The following is an 18,545-nucleotide window of genomic DNA, read 5'->3' as shown; positions in this document are numbered from 1 at the left end:
AACAATGGCAAGAACAACATTGGAAACAGAGTTTGGGGCGGAGGGCAGGGCCTAGCAGATTCAGGGCAATCTGTTGCTGGTTAGGGTGACTATTTTGTCCTCGAAAACATGAGGGGCAGCCATGTTGGATGACACAGTAAGCTAAAGAGGGTTAAGCAAACCCTACAGCCAGTCTTTGGGGTGAGTGGGGGGGGGGGGGCTAGCCTCAGAGCCACAAAAAAAATCCCCTCTGTGGGTAGTTGGTTAGCACCAGGCTAAGCCTCCATGGCTTTGTGGCCTCTATGGCTTCACATACAGAGTGTACTCTCTCCCAGACTCAGCCTATCTGCAGCATAATTTGGAGCCACTCTGTTTCTGGGGTGTGCAGGGAAGTATCAAGATAAGAAAGGAGATGTGATATGAAAATGGAAATAGGCAAGTGTTGAATAAATGCCAGTATAAATGCCACTCTTTGTATATTGTGCCTATAAAATTCTGTGTCCAGTAACCATTAGATGAAATTTTACTGATCTATTCATTTATCTGTTCCCTCTCTTGGGTTTGGAATACAAATACCACAACTTTTAAAATATGTACTTTGGTTCATATTGTCAATTCTCTTCTGCTGTAGCTTCCATCAGTAAAATCATGCTAGAATTAATTTTACATCATCTCCAGAAAATGCCAAGAACAGACTTTGGCTAACTTCCAGGGAAAATGATTTGAGAGCTAAGTAGCAGGCACTAAGGATACTTATGTGCCCTCATAATTCTCATTTGATGTATAAAAGGGCATCTTTCCAAAAGGTGCCTTTAGAAGACTACTTGCAACAGACAAAAAGGAAGGGAGGTTCCTTGCTGTATAGCAAGAGATGGAACTGGCCTACTTTCTTGAGCTAACAATGTGCAGAAGGCAGGATCAGTGTACGGATGGAGATAGGCCACAATGACCATTGACTGAGTTTGCTCTTAAAGGTATAAAAACATTTGGGCTGATGCTGGTCCCCTTATGATAGAGAAGCAGGCTGCTCTGTATTGTTGGGGGCATGCATCAATAAAGGGCCTTTATTTCTTTTGTTTTAAAAATCTAACTGGTGGTTTGTTGCCTCTTGCACATAAACCTTTAGGCCAGTTGGGTTTGGAGTCCTTCACACCCTGCAGGCCTCACTGCTTGAGTTATAACCTCCATCGGGAGCTACATGACGATGGCGGATGAGGCCACCCCACTCTCTCCCACCAGCAACACACACGCTTCCCCCCTGCCTAGCCAGCTACTGGGAAAGTGACCAATTTCTCTAGCCAGAAGTCTGAACCAACTGTTTGCCACTGGCTTTTGAGATCAAGCCAAGGATTTTCAGGCTGCCAATCACTCCTGTATAGGATTCTAGCCTATTCAAGACTGTGAAAGGCCAACATCTAGGATCTTAAATCCAGGGATCCATGCAAACCCTGCAGTGTGCTAAAGTAGCGTGGTGTAGACAACCTCATCTAAATAGCCTTCAGTGGCAATACTGTTTACAGTATATTTCAGTGGTCCATCCTTGGAATGTCAAAGACAACGCCTTCCACCATTGCCCAATCAATAAAGCAGACCTATCGGCATCCTATATTGCATACTGACTTTAGGTCCTGAGAGACTTTAGGTCTTGATTCAGATATGATTATCCATGACATTGGAATAGACATATTTGCTGTACACACAGACTAAAATTTTACAGATACAGAAGAGCGGAACAACACCGTACTACAATTATAAAACAGGAAATCATAAACAAACAGTTTGCAAACACCTTGAAGACAATGCAGTAATTACAAGAAGCCAACATGGCTTTCTCAAGAACAAATCCTGCCAGACTAATCTAATTTCATTTTTTGACTGGGTAAACTCCCTGATGGAATGCTGTAGATGTAATCTAGCTAGACTTTACCAAAGTTTTTGACAAAGTGACCCATAACATTCTGATTACCAAACTAGCAAAAAGCAGGCTAGATAGTGCAACCATTAGATGGATCCACAATTGGTTGCAAAATCGAACTCAAAGCATGCTCATCAATGGCACATTCTCAAACTGGAGAGAGGTGACAAGAGGGGTGCTGCAGGGTTCTGTCATGAGAGCAGTACTTTTCAATATTTTTGTTAATGATATAGATGAGGAAGTACAAGGAAAGATAATTAAATTTGCAGATGACACAAAGCTGGGTGGAATAGCAAACACCCTGGAAGACAGAGATAAGATACAAGGTGATCTTAATAGGTGAGAATGCTGGGCAGAGAGCAACAGAATGAAATTCAGTAGGGACAAATGCCAAGTCCTCCGCTTAGCAACAAGAAACCAAAAAGCACTGCTACAAGATGGGGAACTCTTAGCTCAACAATACTGCACATGGTAAGGATCTTGGGGTTGTTGTAGATCACAAGCTAAATATGAGCCAACAATGTGATAGAGCTGCAAAAAAGGGCAAATGCTATTTTGGGCTAAATTAACAGAAGCTTCATTTCCAAAACAAGTGAAGTACTAGTTCCCCTATACTCAGCACTAGTGAGACCTCACCTGGAGTACTGTGTCCAGTTCTGAGTAGTGATACAATAGCACTCTACAAGTGCCTCAAAGGCTGTCACAAAGAGGAGGGGCAGGATCTTGATCAGCCTCAGACTGCAGGACACAATAACAGAATTAGGTTAAAAGAAACCAGATTTAGACTAGATGCCAAGGAGAATTTCCTCACTGTCCGAGCAGTATGACAATGGAACCTATTGCCTGTGGAAGTTGTAGGCTCTCCCTTGCTAGAGACATTCAAACAGCATCTGCACAGTCATCTGAATGGCATGGTGTAAGTTAGTGTCCTGCAACAGCAGAAGTTTGGACAAGATGGCCCTCTGGCCCCTTCCACTATTGATTCTATGATTTTAATATAATAATATAAGTACTGAACTGGAGGATTAGATGGATCTCCCAATGAGAAATCACGCATCACCACACACTGCTCATGTCTGTACTTAGTAGCAGCACATTATTAATCTTCAATGTGTCTGGTCGCAAGCTGTTTACTGGAGGTTGCTGCATGATGCATGAACTCATGCATTATTTGGAGATAGACAACCCAAAGTTAACCTAAGAACTAATTTCTTTTCAGGTATGAATGAAATCAGTCCTGAAAATGCATGCAAACAAACATAATAGCTCACAAAAACCTTCCACCAAAGCCTTTGGATGCAGGAAAGAGAAGCATACCAAACAAAGCACAATTCTTAATAAATGAACCCTGTTTGGGGGTTTTAAATCTACTGGCAATAGCAAATGGATTAATGATGTCATGCATTACACAACTACAGCTCCACTCTACAGACAGTAAATCAAGGTCAAGTTCTTGTAGTCTTTCACCTCTAGCTGATTTCCCTTCAAATAATAGTTCAACATGAGAAACGATTATCTAGAAAGGGCCTTTACTTGTTGTAGTGCGATTCAGTCTACTTGCAAACTGCATTGATTATGTCACGGTGATTCAACTAACACAGGCCTATGAAATAAAGCAGAGAAAAGAGAACTTTATGCTGAACCATGCAAAGTATTTTTAAATGCAAAAAACCCTCAAGGTTTAATCCTCAGGGTGAAATGAAAAGCCTTCTATGATTAGTACAACAGTATATCTATTTCCACTGCTTGAACCTTCCCCATCCTGTCACAGTAGCTGGTCAATTCTTATACTTCAATAAAACGAGTTTCAAGAAAAAGGCCAGCAAGATAGAAATAGGAGCAAGGTCACATTACCTATTTATTCTTTTAAGGAGACAAAATAAAAGAGGTTTTGATCTACTTTAAAAAAACAAGCTTGTGTTAATTTTCATTCCTAAAACAATTGCATTAATATATATGTTATTAGTTTAAATTGTAACCTATTACACTATGAAATACAGGCCATCCTTCCAGCGTGACAGAATCTGCTTTGCACCATGGATCTGCTCTGCAGGCATAAGGATATCTTCACAACAGATTAAAATAAAGGTTTAAATAAGTAAATCCAGATCTAAAATGTTGAGGTTTTCCATCAAGCACCATGTCAGCTTCAGCATAAACTAGGGGAAAAAACCCCACTTGGAAGGAAAACATCCAGATTAGCACAGCCCACTTCTTAGATTTAATGCTAGCATTATTCCATGACAAGAAGCTCCCACACTTTGTGATTCATTGCTGATTCACCAGACTTCCATTTGAGCAAATTCTATTTCTGCAGCTGTGAGAAAGAATGCCACCGCTACATTTTGTGAGAGTATTATGGCTATATAATGAATTGCATAATAAGAATTATGTGAGCATCTGTGATCTATTCAATGGTTGTTTTAAATTAGTGAGTTTAAATGTTTCCACTTTTATTTAAAATAACCAGCAATGCTGCAAGATCTCACTTGTTCAGCATATATTAATAATATGCTCATAAATAAAAATGCACTGTCATTTCTTTTTAAAGTCAAAAGAGAGTTTCACAAAATCGAAGAATGATAGTGTGCTGTGGTGCCAAGCACATCCTGTGCTCTAACTGGTTTGCACAACACCAAAGCCTGTGCACAGCAGTATATTACATAGTCTAGCCTTTTCTTATCAGGAGATTTGAAGTTCCTATTTCAGATTCAAAAACTTATATAAGGCTTGAACTTACTCTAGTGGCTTCTTCCATCTAGGTAATAAGGACATATAAGTTAATATTTCTACTTTGCTGATGCTGTAGGGATGCTAAAAGGAAGGAATGCTGAAAGGAAAGCTCCAAAGTAACCTCTGATTCCATTTTGGGAGGAATGGAAGAGCATTACCCGATTTTTAACAGATGCATATCTTTTTTCTAGCATAATTCCACTTCAGAGCTTTCCATTCTATAGTTCCTTCTATAGCCCTACGTATATTCCAAATTCCAATTCCAAAGGGCTGCAGAGGAGGCCAAGAAGATGATTGGATAGGTTTCGAAGAACTTAAGCTCACATTTGAAAAGCAATTATCCAGATCTCGTGGCTGTAAAGGCAGGCTTCAAAAAATGTGGGCAATGCCTTCTGAAATCTCAGAAACTAGAAAGGTGGTTAAATTAAATTTTCAGAGGTTGGATTAGAGCACAGCTTCAGTGCCCTGCTTAGTTTCTTCCTCATGAATAGCACAAGATGAATAAATCATACAAAGTAAGAGAAAGTATATACATCTGTTGAAAATGTATACTATATATGAGACGGTATACTATATATGAGACACGTTATTTACCTTTTCCATGCTGCAAATGTTTAATGCTTTTCTTGTGTAGTTGGCTTAGCAAATATATGACTTTAAAGGGTGAAAGTAAGCATTTACCATAGCCCTGTACAGATCTTCACTATGGGAACAAATGAGTAAGTGTAAGTGGCTTTAATAATAGTTTACAGGAGATACATGTAAAACAGTTGCATATCTGATCCAACAAGCCCAGCCCTGAAGCACTGCACGTTCAAAATCTAAGCTCTGCAGTAGGGATATCTAATTTTGAGAAGCTAAGGAAATGGAATAGCCCAGTTGGTTCTTCAAAACATGCAAAGGCAATAAAAGACAGCAGAAAAATAAGCAGAAGCCTTCAAAACATACTAAATGAACTTTTCCATCTTTGAAGTACATTCATATTTATAACATGATAAATTATAAAGTAGTCCTGGTACTTTCTGTAGTTGATTCTAAGCCAAAGGAGGAGCTGCTTTATTGAATGGGGAAGAGGTGGATGGGCTGTACCCTAGCAGTTAAAATTACCCAGTGCGGGAAGGATGGCTGTGGAGAAACTAACAGTAAACTTGGTGATCTCCCTAGTTCTGACTGTGACTCACAAATAATTAACAAGGCCACTGTTTCACCCAGGAAAACAGACCAGGCCATATTCTCTCACTCAGTATGCTGCACATTCCCCCTCAGATACTGAGAGAGCTTGAAAACCAACACAAGCTCATTAAGGGTGCAAGTCTATGCATGTTTAGATGGGGAAAAGCCCTAAAATTCCCAGCATTCCTCAGGCAGCATTGCTGGCTGGAGGATGCTGGGAATTGTCAGACTTTTTTCTATTTAAACATGTGTCGGATTGTACCCTAAATTACGTACTATGTAAAGACATTTTCCACTTTCTTGGACTGTTTCAGCAAGACAATGTATGAAAGTACAGATGCGTAGGGGAGGGGGAGCACAAACTTCTGGGGCAAGTTTAGGGGATCCTTCTACTGGCACAGGCATTACTGATAGGGAAGCCAAGGTTCTGAGTGGGAAAGACTTCATCATGGAAGAGCAGTTGCTAATGGATGTATCATACAACTTGGCAAATTCAAATCATTTAAAGGAAAAAGCAGCAAAAGCTTTTTAAAAAGCCCAGCTTTGTGACTGAAATCCTAAACACATACCTGGGAGTATGTGCCCAGGCATTCAATGAGACTGGACAGATATATATGGGATTGCACTGTTGATCAGTTATCTAATCTCAGATGTTGATTGGTGTGGCTTACTGTTATGCTTTTTAAAAAATTCAAGTACTGTACAATAATACTAAATGCAACCTTTTAAAGCGCTAGAATACCATTTAATCTATTCTTTGTCCTGACATCCAAATCTATCATGTGCAGGGAAAATGGTTTTGCATGTACGAACATCCAATCACATGATCTCCAATGAGTATTCTGTACTTCTAGGTAAGCTGTACCATGTTTTTTTTTTTAAATACCGCTGTTGGTAATTAATTAGACCCTTAAAACCTAATATCGGAGCCTATCTGCAATGCAGCATCATTAACAGAAAGGTCTCAGCATTAACCTAAACATGCTTATTCCCAAGTATACCATCTGCAGGGCATTCAGTATGACTGGACCATGTCTCGTTTCACTCAAAGTCGCATTTGCTTAATTACAGGGCTCCTCCACAGAGATGGTGTTCTTCTTTACTACAAAGTCCTTTCCACAAGAGGCAGCAAAACATTTGGAAAGAATGAGTTTTATTGTGGTTCATAGTCAGCTTTGCAACAGAATGGATTCTTGAGTTCTAAAGATGAGCTGAACGATTGAGTGTGAACAACAAAATAACTCCATTGATTCATTTCATTTAGGAGAAAACAAATGTAGTTTCTCATAAAGATGCAGTTCCTCACTTAAAAACATCCAACAAAGAAAACAAGCAGTTTCACAAAGGCCACTACTGTCCTTTTTCTACTGCTTTGCGTGTCTGACTGAATCATGAGGACAAAGCTCTAATTCTGAAATATCATGTCAACTAATAATGTACCTATCCTTCGATGCTGTCTCAGCATCCACAACTACAGCGTCATAAAAGCATTCTAACAGGCAGATCCCATTCATGTTGGCTCAGAAATGTTTTCCACTATGACTGACTACAGCAAGCTCAGTACAAGGAGTTGTTCAATGCTTTCTTGTATAAAAATATGGATAAATATGCAGCCTCAACAGAGCTGATACCCTATAGCTATTCCTACATGCTGTTCTTGTTAGATGGACCAAAGTGGAAACTGTTCAGCAGGTTTCAAAGCAGAACTTCATAAGATTACATGATTTCAGCACAAACTAATTAATCTGGAACAAACATCAACCTTGAGTTCCATCCTCAGTGTCATTAAACGGGATTAGGATTTTAATAACCATTCTACACTCTACAGAACTTTCTCAAAACCACTTAACCAATCAGGGTTAACCCACTTCCCTTCACATAATGAAGATGACTGATGGGATAAAAGTGTGAGTTCTTTCTACTTTCCTGCATCATTGGATTACCAGCAGGATGCACCTGGAACCACTATTCACAACCTATAATGACTCCTAGCATACAGAAGAGATTCTTTAGTCAATACTCTAGAATATATTTAGATACACCTCAAAGGAAACAAGAAAAAGCTACTACTGCAATATCTTGATGCTGTGGTCAAAAGATCTTTGAAATGGAACATTCCAACTGGGGGTATTTTTTTGAATGCTTCCTTAAAAACATTCCTTATTTATCCTTGGAACAAACTAATGATTCCTTCATAAGACACAAATTCAAAACTTGATCTGAAATAATTTGTAAACAATGTAAACATCTTGGTTTGTTAGCTTGGTTTTTACTAACCATGGTCTAATGTGAAACCATAGTTAATGGTGAGAGAAAGGGGGAACATGTGTTTTCAAAGGCAGCTCCTGATTTGCAAAGCCTACTCTTCACCTCTGGATGAAGAATTATGTCTGTATTGAGAGGTCTCTGCATCTTACCCCTTCTCCCAAGAGTCCTCAAGGATTCCAGGGGAGGCCTTCATGGCCACTTTTTTGAAATGCATTGTGCCCCAGTGCAAGAACTTACACGGATTTTGAGTTTTTCTAGGCTGTTTTTCATCCATTTAGAATTCAAGCCAACCTACAAAAAATTAAACATTCCAAAAAGTCATGTGGTTAAGACCACATTTAAAGAGCATGTAGTACTGTGAAAGTCATCCAATATACTCATGAGACTCAAAAATGCATTCAAACGTAGCACAAGTTCATAGGGGCTAACAGCAATGGGCATGAAAAAACATGTGACAAAGCCAGGATAGCCCTGGGCAATGGGGTGGGGGTGGACTTAATTCTTTCCTCACCCATCACTTTACTGCAGCAACTCTCCCCGTGCAGGATTCTAATCTCAGGTTTTACTATGGCAAACATGCATCTGGAAACAGGTTATGCATAAACACCCCCTCACTATCCTTACACCCATCACAGCTCTAAAATCCACAAACATTATACCTTTAGTCTCTGAATGTCCTGCTGGACTTTATTATAAACAACGGCATGTTATGTATAGTTAGCCATGCTTTGACATGCACCTCTTTTTCCTCTTCTAAAAAGGAAATATAGTGCTGCAATGTTCAATCAAACAAGGGGCTGTCTTTGACCTGGCACCTTTAAAAATAATTTTTAGGACTTCGTTATTTTATATATTTATTTAGAAAATTTCTATGCCGCCCCATTTGCCGAAGGCTCGGGGCGGCTCACAACACAAATAAATAAATAATAACAGTATAAAATAATTCGCCCTGGCCAAAGAATAAAATAAATAAATACTATTAACAGTTCAAAATGACATTTGAATAAAAAGGTATTCGCCTGGCGCCGAAAAACAAATAACGACGGCGCCAGGCAGACCTCTCTGGGGAGCGCATTCCATAGATGGGGCGCCACCGCAGAGAAAGCCCTCCTCCGAGTACTCACCCTCTCCCCAGGAAGAAATCCCCCCTACAGGTAATGCAATGATGCAGGTAGCCTGAAAATAGTGGAGACTTTCATCAGTATCTTCTGGTTCCAAGAACTCATCTTGTTCTTGAATAATTTCATCTAGTGGTTCACATTGTTTGTGCATTTTTCATTGGTTTGCAAATATTTAAGCTAAAATCTTGTTTACCAGTTAGTCAACGGAAAAGCTATCAGTGTCCAGATGCAGATTTTATAGTGACCAGAAGCAAGGTAAGCTAGAGAGGGCATCCATTTCCAACAACTATAGCAAAGTGTACAAACTTTGCATGCTAAAATATTCTTATTTCTTTCCAGCTAATTTCCAGTAGAAACAACTTCCCTACCTATATATTATAAAGTTGAGGATAGCAGAAACACAGCACATTTAATTGTATTTTCTTAGTTTTACGCCCTTGCAATCTTCTTTAGTGTCAAAACTTGGACTGAAAGCTCCTTAAATGCAAGGAACTCTCTTTTGCGTGTGCCTTACTTAAAAAACCAGCTCCACCACTAGTGCTACAGAAGTAACAAATGGAAGGAGACGCAGACAAGGTCTACCTGGCAGTGGATGCTCTCCTTGACAGTGGCCTCATTCTTGCATACTGATTATCCTATCTACAGAGCAGCCTGCAGTTTCATTACAGATATATAGCTAGACCCCACTTTAATAGAAGTCCACAAATCGCACCATTTGGAACTATCATGATGCTCATAAGCTACCAATGAGAGAATTTCCAGTGGTTACATGGGACACAACCTCACTGTGAAGATACCTGCATTGACAGAGCCATGCCCATTAGCAGCCCATGAATCTACCCTTGTTATCTCTACAGCAGAAAACATGTAATCCTAATCCTGCACATCAATAGAAGCTTGCCACATGCAAAAGCAAAGTTTATGCCTGACCGTTGACTCCTCCAATGTTACTCTTATTAGCTTACTGCCAGGCCACTGTCTAATAACATTTCTAACAAGTCAAGTCAAGAATTAATATACTCTTTTAGAATGAATAAAATCTGTTCATTTTGTTTTCTCAATCCATTTATATAAAGTGTACTTCCAACAACTTGTTAAAAGAAAAGTCCCGTTCCTTATTAAGGTCAGAAGTTTGACTTGATAATATGCCAGCATAAGGGCTGCTTGCCAGAACCACTCTTCCGGCATTCCAACTCATGACTCTGTTACAAAAGCAGGAAAGTATCAACCAGTTACAGGCAAAAAAGGAATTCAAACTACCATCATCAGAAAGTTCCAACGGTCACACTGGGGCCAGTTTGCATTGTCACTGAAGCCCACTGTGGCTCATTGAAACCAAAGTAGGTGGCAGTCCTTGCCAGCAGCCACTCAGCCCATGCAGGAGGTTGCCCTTGTTTGTCATGTCATCCAACCTTGGAGAGCATTAGTTGTTAAACAACCCTCAAATAATCCACCATATGCTGTAGATCTGTCTAACCCCTGCTCCTTGGGTTCATACTACACAACAAGCCACAGACACTCCCTGCTGGGGGCTGAATGTTTAAAATGGTTGCTGGCACATGCTGCAACCTACCATGACTGTGGTGATCAAGTCAACCTGATCCCAAAAGAGACTTGCATGTCACCACAAAAGCCATTGTTCCCTTCTGCATAGTTTCTTGACTCTCCCTCTCACACTTGCAAAGTTGAAACCTGGGGGAAAGAAAGAGCAGTATTCTGCAACTCTCCCGAGCTGCACACATCAGTGGTGCTCAGAAGTGACCACAAGATGGGGAGTACTTCACAGATTTTCGAAGAGATAAATTCAATAAATTCTGCTAGCCACTGCACCTTTAAAACAAAACAAAGATCAGCTTCATACTCAGAGACAGAACCCAGGGTGGGACTATACAGGGAAGGCTTGACCAATTTCTCACTGGTTTCCTTTGAGTTCTTTAAGCCAATGCAAACCATTGAGAGGATTTCAGACCCAAAGCTCATTTCAAATACTGATTACCAGGGCAGATGCAATGCTAAAATGCTTTGTGAACCCTAACGTACTTGAGTCTTATGACTGAAAAAATAAGATTTTCTAAAAAAATCATAAAAGGGCAAAGCTAGTAGCCACATAAAAAAAGAAAGCCTCCCCTCACCCCAGTTCTTCGATAGTGCTGCTGAGGTTCTACAAAATGAATAATTTCTTGGAATAATGAATAGAAACAAATAGTTAATGGAATAAGGATAGGAAAATAACTGTAATGCTGGATATCCATTCTCTTCACCATTCCTGTAGCTATACATCTGAACACAGAGTGACCTGGCAGACAATCACAGGTGAGTTATTCCTGAAGTATATACTCAATGAACCACCAAGGTAGCCCTCCAAACACTGGATCTGACAGACATTTAAACTCAGAGCATTTCTGCTGAAGGCAAAAGAATTCCACCCAGCAGGGCGCTTGCCAGCGTGCAGACAGACAAAAATGGTCTCAGAGTGCAATCCTATGGGCTGCTTTCCTGTGAGAGAGAAGTTTCTGAACTTGGAGGCTTTGGAATACCCAGTGCCCTGCCATGCTGCTGCCAAAAGAACCTCTGCACCTCCCCAGAGAAGCTGGAAAGGCCATGGGTCTCTCCTCTCCCTTCTCTGCCCCTTAAACCCCACTTTAGACCTTTCCAGGGTCCACGACCAGGTGCTGTGGTTCTTTCTGCAGCGGCTGCAAAGGAGTGGGTACAGGTACTTGGAGGGGGACTCTGAAAAATTCTAGGTCCATAAAGCATTCTCCAGGGATTGCAGGATGCTCCCCAAGAGAATCACCGTGGGGTTTGAGAAAGTCGTTCTTTCAGTAGCAGAAACACACACTTTCTTTTGCCTGCTATTACCTGTAGCCAGTATTTCTATTTCAACAGAGATGTGCAACGAATGCACATGTCACAGGCAGCAGCCTTTCTTTCAAGCTACTACGAACCTTCTGGGGGGTGGGGGGGAATCAGTACATCCTGGGTGTTTGAACTTTCTCCCTTGTGGGCAATTTCGATGAAAACCCTGTTATTAGATATCGTTTGTACGTATCTTTCTCTCCTTCTTGAAAATCAATTAAAGCCAGTTAATTTTTTTAAAATCCCCTCAAGACATCTTTGTTTTATGAGCATTCAAAAGCATTAAGAATACTTCTTCATCAGGCTGGCACAACTTTTGGACCACCAGCCAGGCACCTTTTCCTCAGACTCAGGCATGGAAAGGTGGGGGGGGGGCAGTGGGGAAAGGCTGCCAATCATCTCCCTGGCTGGAACATGTGGCTGCTAAGATTCAGAGCAATGGTGCCCAGGCACTTAAAGTTACAAAATCACGTAAGACAGAAAAACAGTGGAAGGACTGGATCTAACAGATGTGATCAGGAGACAGTCTCCTTTCTCAGCCCCCTGCTCTCCAGATGTGTTTGACTACAACTCCACCATCCTCAGCCAGCATGGTCAATGGTGGGCACTGTAGTCAAACACATCTGCCAATCACCAGGATGAGGAAACTAGTATATATGTCAGTATGCAGAGGAATCTACAGGGCTCTATAAAGCAGCATTCCAGTTACTTCCATGACTACATCAGCACATGCTCCAGCAGAGAGACAAAGACAGACAAAGATGAATCCTTACAAAATGCTGCCTGCTGAACAGCAAAGGGTTAATTTTATACAAAAGATCACTCGCTGGCTGATAAACTACCACAACGAGCATGCAAATATCATGCAAACTGGTTGAAAGAAACTACCAAAATATCCCAAAGCCTCTTAGCTACTTGGAGGATATACAGACAACCATTTTCCCATCTGATGTGTGGGATACTCCATGTTACCACATAAGAGGAATATACAAGTGATAATGCTACATAACTGCACAGTCTGGCCATCTATTGGACTTATCTGCATCATTGCAATAAGGAGAATTAACCACACAGAGTAGGCACCTATTAAAAGGAGTACAATATATTGTACTCCCCAGTGGCAAGGAGAATTTGACCACAGTGCCACACCTCATGAGAGATCTGGAGAACAGGAAAGCCCAAAAATCCCTCATCACTTAGCAGGATGGCACATGGAGCCCATACAGCCGAACAAACTTATTCTGGGGTGAGCTTTCTCACCTTGCAGCCTTCAGTTTGCCAGGCTATGATCAGCCGCATTATTCCATCAAGTGGCAAATGGGAACGTGCCACACATCTGCTGCAGATGCTGCAAGTGCCACTTGGCAAACTGTCAAGATTCACCCAGCGACATACACAAAGGGCCTGAACACCGCGACTGAGTTTCTCACCTGGAAAGGTATGCGGGTGGGGCGACCCTCTTTTAAGGCACTTGGAACAGAGGACATGCACAGTATAGTACAGGCCTGGCCATTCTTGAAGCAGGACATTGAGTTCTTCTACTAGCGGGGTTATGGCTTGCCAGGCTGTCCATATATTTGGTAGGGATGCATGACTAGCAATAGATAAAGTATCGGGCTGCTGGCTGCCTTTGGCAGGCCTGTAACTTACTACTACAGGTACCTTTCCCCTGTATGCGTAGATCTGATATTTCCCATCAGATCGCTGAACCACGTGGCTGTTAATCTGGACGCTGTAGCGGGCAAACAGCCCAGGTGGAAAGATGAAGGGGAAGCTGTATTCAATCTGCAGCTGCTCAGCAACAAAGGACTGTCCACCCAGGTTGGTACCATTGATCCATGCCTCTGCGTGGGGCATCTCATTCTTCACATAGCAGGGGAACTTGTACCATGCAGTAGCCCCATTCAAGGGTTTGGATTTGGGCTTATTGACACAGTAGCAAAGGCCAATCTTTTCCAACAGCTCCAGGATAAGCTGCAGGTCTTCTCTGCTCTGGATATGGGGCCTCAGGAGCAGGCGAATAACATGGGCCGGGAGCAGTCCGTGCAGCAAGAACCCTTCCACGTAGTGGTGCAGCTGCGCGGCCTTCAGCTCGTCCGTGTGGGTATTGCTCAGCAGCTTCTGGAGTAACACTGTCGCGTCCCGCTGGCAGAAGACGTTGAGGATATCAATGAGTCTGGGCAAGTTGTGGAAAACATATTCTCGCAGGGTCAGATGCTCCTCGAAGTAGAGCAGCTTGCCACTCTCGTGCAAGTAGGAAAGGGCGCTCTGGAGACGGTCCTCAGTCAGTCCTGCCTGCAGGCCAAGCCGAGCGGAGTCCCACCAGGTGAGCCACAGCTGCTGAGCTTGTGGCTGGAAATGCAGTTCCTCCAGCACTTGCCAAGACCTGGGCAGCACCCGATGCAAATTGGGGAAGATGTCTCTGTGCTCTGCCACGGAAAGGAGCTTCTCTCGCAAACGGCGTACCTGGCAGCAATCCCAGCAGCTAATGGGCAACACTGGAGAGAGAATCTGCAGCCGATGGTTGAGCAGATACTGGAACTGCGCTTTCTTGCGCCGGAGGTTTTTGTCTGACACTCCGTAGAAGGCAACATGGGGACTGGAGCAGCGCAGATCAAAATCCTGCCCCAGGGCTTCATCCACCTGTTGGGCCAAGCTCTGCAGGCCCTCATAATCACATTTCTCCTGCCAGGCAATCTGACGGTGGATGTCTAAGCACTTCTCCTCCACCTCCCTCTCAGCACACAGGTCAGCATGGGTTCCTACCATGCACACCACGGCATGTGGCACCTTTGCCCCCAGCCAGTGAAGGAAGTGTCCCACGGAAGGATAGAAACACTGCGGCACATAAGTGCTCAGGTTCACCACCAGCACATAGAGGGCTCCAGGGGAGAGGAAGAAGGGCTGGATCACATCGTAACTTGGGTCTCCTGCCAGCTCATAGACTATGAAGGTCAGGCCCCTCTCTGCGTCCGCCGTCCAATCAGCCACCTCTATGCCTTTGCTACTGCCTAGCAGCCCTGCTGCATACGACGCAGGGGGCATAATGGGCTGGGGCAGAGGATAATAGCCTATATGCGACCCCCCATTTATTTTGGGTGAAGGGGGCCGTGAAGCTTCATCCTGACGCTCAGCAGCAAAGCATCCTACCTGAGTCTGTCCCGCAGCTTTTGGGGATGAACTGAAGATCATATCCCACTGCTCAGAGGAAATATATCCAAAATGAGAACATTTCAGGGGTGAAGCCAGCAGTGGTGAAGCCTCCGGTTGCTCAACAATGGGGCAGTGATCTGGCTGTGTTCTGGGGCACGGGGGCTGGGGCAGGTCTCTCTGGGGCTGCATGAAGCACCCCCTGGCCCGGGCTTTCCCTGAATCCTTGTTGGCTGCACTTAGGGATGAATCTCCTTGCCCTTGTTCCTCCTCCTCCTCCTCCTCCATGAGGCACTTTCGTAGCAGAGTTTTGCCTGCATTTTTCAGACCCATAAGCACGAGCTTGAGGCGGGGCTTCAGAGCGGGCTGTGAGTGGGCCAGCTCCTTCTGGTAGGCTGCAATATAAGGGATGCCCTTCATACAGACCTCATAGGGGGGCTGGATCAGCGGATTGTCTTTGATCTTCCAGAGGCTGACTCTGCTCAGCTGGCCAAACCCCTCTGGCAGGATGGCAATCTGGTTGCCCTGCAGCACCAGCTCCTCCAGCTGATGCAGCTGGACAATAGAGTCCGGCAGGTAGCGGATGCGGTTGTTGTCCAGCCACAGGGTACGGAGCTGGCAGAGCTGGCTAAGTCCAGCAGGCAGCACGGTGAGCTGGTTGCGACTCAGGTAGAGCTCCTCCAAGCCCGACAGGGCCAGCACAGCTGCGGGGAAGTCGGACAGCAGGTTGGAGGAGAGGTTCAGCATCTTGAGGCGCTGCAGGCTGCCAAAGCCAGCTGGCAGGCCTCTGAGGCGATTCCCGTCCAGCATGAGGCTCTCCAAGGCGCCCAGCTGGCACAAGCCCTCAGGCAGGGCTGCCAAGCCTGTGCCACTGAGCCACAAGATTTTCAGACGCCGCAGAGCTGAGATGCCCTCGGGCAGAGCCCGCAGGAGTCGGTTGCCGGAGCAGTCCAGCTCCTCCAGCGCGCCTAGTCCCAACAGTACCGAAGGGAAGGCAGGCAGCTGGTTGTGGTCCACATCGAGGGTGCGGAGCTGCTGCAGGCGGGCCAGGGCCTCCTCGGGCAGGTGGCAGAGGCGGTTGAAGCTCAAGTCCAGCTCCTCCAGCTGCCGCAGCTCGCCCAGGCCGGCGGGCAGCGCGCCGTCGCCGCTGGCCCCCAGCTGGTTGTGGCTGAAGCTGAGCTTCCGCAGCCCGCGCAGCAGCGCCAGCGCCTGGCCGTCGTCGCGCAGGCAGCGCAGGCGGTTGTGGCTGAGGTCGAGCTCGGCCAAGCGGCCCAGGTGCCGAAGGGCGGCGGCCGAGGGCAGCTGCGTGAGCCGGTTCCTGCGCATCGAGAGGACGCTCAGGCTGCTGCCCACGGCGGCGCACAGCCCCTCGGGCAGCTCCTCCAGGCCGCGCCCGCTCAGGTTCAGCGTCTCCAGCGGCGAGGGCGAGGGCGGCGGCGGCGGCGGCGGCGGCGAGGACTTCAGCTCCGGCTCTGCCTCGGGGCCGCTCTCCTCCCGGGCGGAGCCCAGCTCGAGTTCCAGCTGCTGGAGGTCGCTGCGCAGCTTCCTGGCGCGCAGGGCGGCGTCTCGCCAGAGCCGGGCCGCCTCCTCGGGACGCTCCGTCTCGGCCATGGCTCCGTCGCAGCGGTCCTAGGAGGCGCGGAGCCGAGAGTCAAAGCGGGCCCGGACACCGCCGCGCCCGGGCGCCCGTCAACCAGCCGGGCCGCGCCGCTCAAACCCAGCGGGGGACTTCGCCGCCACGCTCGCCATGGAGCAGGCGTCCTCCGGCGCTAGGCAAGGCTGGGGACACGCACGGCAGCGTGGCGATCCCGTCTCCGGCGCCTTCGCCGCCGCCGCGCCCGGCGGAGCATCCTTTCTCCTGGGCGGCCGCTCCCAACCAGGCGGCGCCGGTGGATTCCCGAACGGGCACTGAGGAGGAGGAGAAAGAGGAGGAGGTGCCGGCTGCGGCGGTAACAGCGGCAGCAGCGCCGCCCCTCGGCACGCAACCGCGCGCCTGGCCGGAGCCGCCCTTGAAGGAAAAAGGGCGCGCCAGCCGGAGCTGGGAGCGCCGCTCTCCCCCTGCCTCGCTTCCCCGCTGCCGCAGGGCCCCTCGCATCTCCCGCCCGGCCGGCGGCGCGCTCGGCCGGTTTAAACCGGGCTCCTCATTCCCGTCCGCCGGCTGCTGAGCTCTGAGCCGAACGCGTGTCTGCCTTGAAAAGCGTCGCGTCGGGAGGGCCTTTCACACCCATGATGCAAAGCTGCGTTCACCAGTCGAGGTTAAGCACGTTCAAATCTTCGCGTGAGAGGAAGGAAATCCGTGTGCCAGTGAATGGGTCAATCCAGGGGATTGTTATTCTTTAGTCGCAAAGTCGTGCCCGACCCATCACGACCCCGTGGACAACATTCCTCCAGGCTCTCCTGTTCTCATCCTCGGAGTCCGCACACACCCACTGCCCCAGTGATCTCATCCAGCCATCTCATCCTCTGCCATCTCCTTCTCCTTTTGCCTTCAATCCTTCCCAGCATCAGGATCTTCTCCAGTGAGTCCTTCCTTCTCATTAGGTGGCCAAACTATTTGAGTTTCATCTTCAGGATCAGGCCTTCTAAAGAGCAGTCAGGGTTGATCTCCTCTAGGATTGAGCAGTTTGATCTCCTTGCAGTCCAAGGGACTCACAGGAGTCTCCTCCAGCACCTCAATCCAAAGGCATCAATTCTTTAGTGCTCAGCCTTCTTTATGGTCCAGCTTTCACAGCCATATATTGCAACTGGGAGAACCATAGCTTTGACTATACGAATTCTTGTCGCCAGAGTGATGTCTTTTCATTTGAATTAAATTCACCCATTCCTGTCCATTTTGGTTCACTAATCCATGGGATAAAATTCTAATAAACAATCCCCACAGAATTGGGGCAAAACAAACGCACTGGTTATTCCACCCTGCCGCCTTGACCCACGCCCAGGTTCAAGTTCCCTGAATGAAGAGGCTGTCCCCATTTCGGTATACAAAGATGCGTGTCAGGGGAAGGGAAGGATGGTGAGGCATTCCCTGATGACAGAGAGTAAAAAGTTTCACAGGTGTATGTGCGCATCCGCTTGCCATTTTCTATCCCACTCTAGGAGCCCTGGGTGGTGTACATTTTTAAGCCAGTGCCCAACAAGCCTGTGAGGCAGCTGAGGCTGACCAGTGGTGGCTGCCCGAGGTCAGTTAGTAAGCTTTGTGGTTCAGTGGGGATCTCCCTGGTTTTAGGATAGCATGGCTACATCGCAATGGCTGTCCTACCTCTTGGCTATGATATCATAAGTGGATGAGTCAGGCCAGCAGCCAAAACAACTTTTGAGGCATCTCAGATTATTTCCTTTTGCACTTTCAG

General features: G+C 45.8%; 1 protein-coding gene across 1 annotated transcript in view; it reads right to left on the bottom strand.

Annotated features, from left to right (window-relative positions):
- Positions 1-16,806, bottom strand: part of MFHAS1 (multifunctional ROCO family signaling regulator 1) — a 42,008-nt gene extending 25,202 nt beyond the window's left edge. Inside the window, exon 1 of the mRNA XM_044418926.1 lies at positions 13,476-16,806. Within this exon, the coding sequence (XP_044274861.1) occupies positions 13,476-16,806 (3,331 nt within the window). The remainder of the gene's footprint in view (positions 1-13,475) is intronic.
- Positions 16,807-18,545: the final 1,739 nt, after the last annotated feature.

This window comes from Varanus komodoensis, unplaced genomic scaffold (genome assembly GCF_004798865.1).
Source record: "Varanus komodoensis strain SLA01 unplaced genomic scaffold, ASM479886v1 scaffold94, whole genome shotgun sequence".
In the NCBI taxonomy this organism is placed as follows: Eukaryota; Metazoa; Chordata; class Lepidosauria; order Squamata; family Varanidae; genus Varanus; species Varanus komodoensis.
The sequence above is the reverse complement of the archived record's forward strand: the minus strand, read 5'-3'. Positions and strand labels throughout refer to the sequence as shown.